Here is an 850-nt window from a genome sequence, read left to right on the forward strand (position 1 = left end):
ATCAAACGTCAGAAACCCTCTAGAGGGAGAAGAATTGGAGGTGGGTACTTCAGATTAGCCTACCTTCCTGGGACATACTTTAGCCTTTAGACTTATCTCTAAAGGTTTCATTTTTCTAACCTAACCCCTTTCAAAGATACCCAAAAGTTAATCAACTAGAATTTTACCTTGTTTTATAACATGTTTCCTTTTTAAGGGTAGGAATTGTGCAGGCCTACTAATACTGTTAGGCTGGTAGCCTAGCCTATAGGCCTATTAAGCTTTTAGCAAGCTAATTATCAGAATGCTGAAAAAATTACTAAAACAACTTCCAACTGACACTGTTGACTGGTTTTAAAGAAAAGTGGTTCAAGCAACTAGGCCCAATTCTTAAAAGATAGCATAGCCTAGTCCTCGGCTACCTCCAACACAAACCTGCATCATCAACAACCAAATACTAAACCTCATAGTTCAGTTTTATGGAATTTTCAGCAAAAAAATACTAACTTCATATGACTTCTTTGAACTCGGCTGAATCATTTCACTAACAGATTGATAAATGTACCTATTAATGAAATTTTTAATGTGATTTGGCTTTAAAAATTTTGCCATTTACCTAATCTAAGAATAAACGGAAACTGTGCGAAATTTGGGCAATTTTATCCAAGCCAAACCGTATTTTTGGCTATTGCTTTTCCGCCTTTGGGAAAGAGAAAAATGAGGTTCCTCCCAAATCATTAAGCCATATAGGTAAAGCTTAGAAGCTTCTTACCATGCGATAATATCAGGTTTACAGGTGCAATGCTTGAACTGAACTGCAGTCAAACATGTTGATGGAAAGCCAAATTTATGAATGACATGTGTATTTCTA

General features: G+C 36.0%; 1 protein-coding gene across 3 annotated transcripts in view; it reads right to left on the reverse strand.

Annotated features, from left to right (window-relative positions):
* LOC136037003 (folylpolyglutamate synthase, mitochondrial-like) overlaps positions 1-587 on the reverse strand; it is a 43,232-nt gene extending 42,645 nt beyond the window's left edge. For all 3 annotated transcript variants that reach the window (XM_065719406.1, XM_065719407.1, XM_065719405.1), the window contains exon 1: positions 487-587. In XM_065719406.1, coding sequence (XP_065575478.1) covers positions 487-519 — 33 coding nt within the window. In that variant the 5' untranslated portion in view covers positions 520-587. The remainder of the gene's footprint in view (positions 1-486) is intronic.
* Between the last annotated feature and the right edge of the window lie 263 nt (positions 588-850).

This window comes from Artemia franciscana, chromosome 16 (genome assembly GCF_032884065.1).
Source record: "Artemia franciscana chromosome 16, ASM3288406v1, whole genome shotgun sequence".
In the NCBI taxonomy this organism is placed as follows: domain Eukaryota; kingdom Metazoa; phylum Arthropoda; class Branchiopoda; order Anostraca; family Artemiidae; genus Artemia; species Artemia franciscana.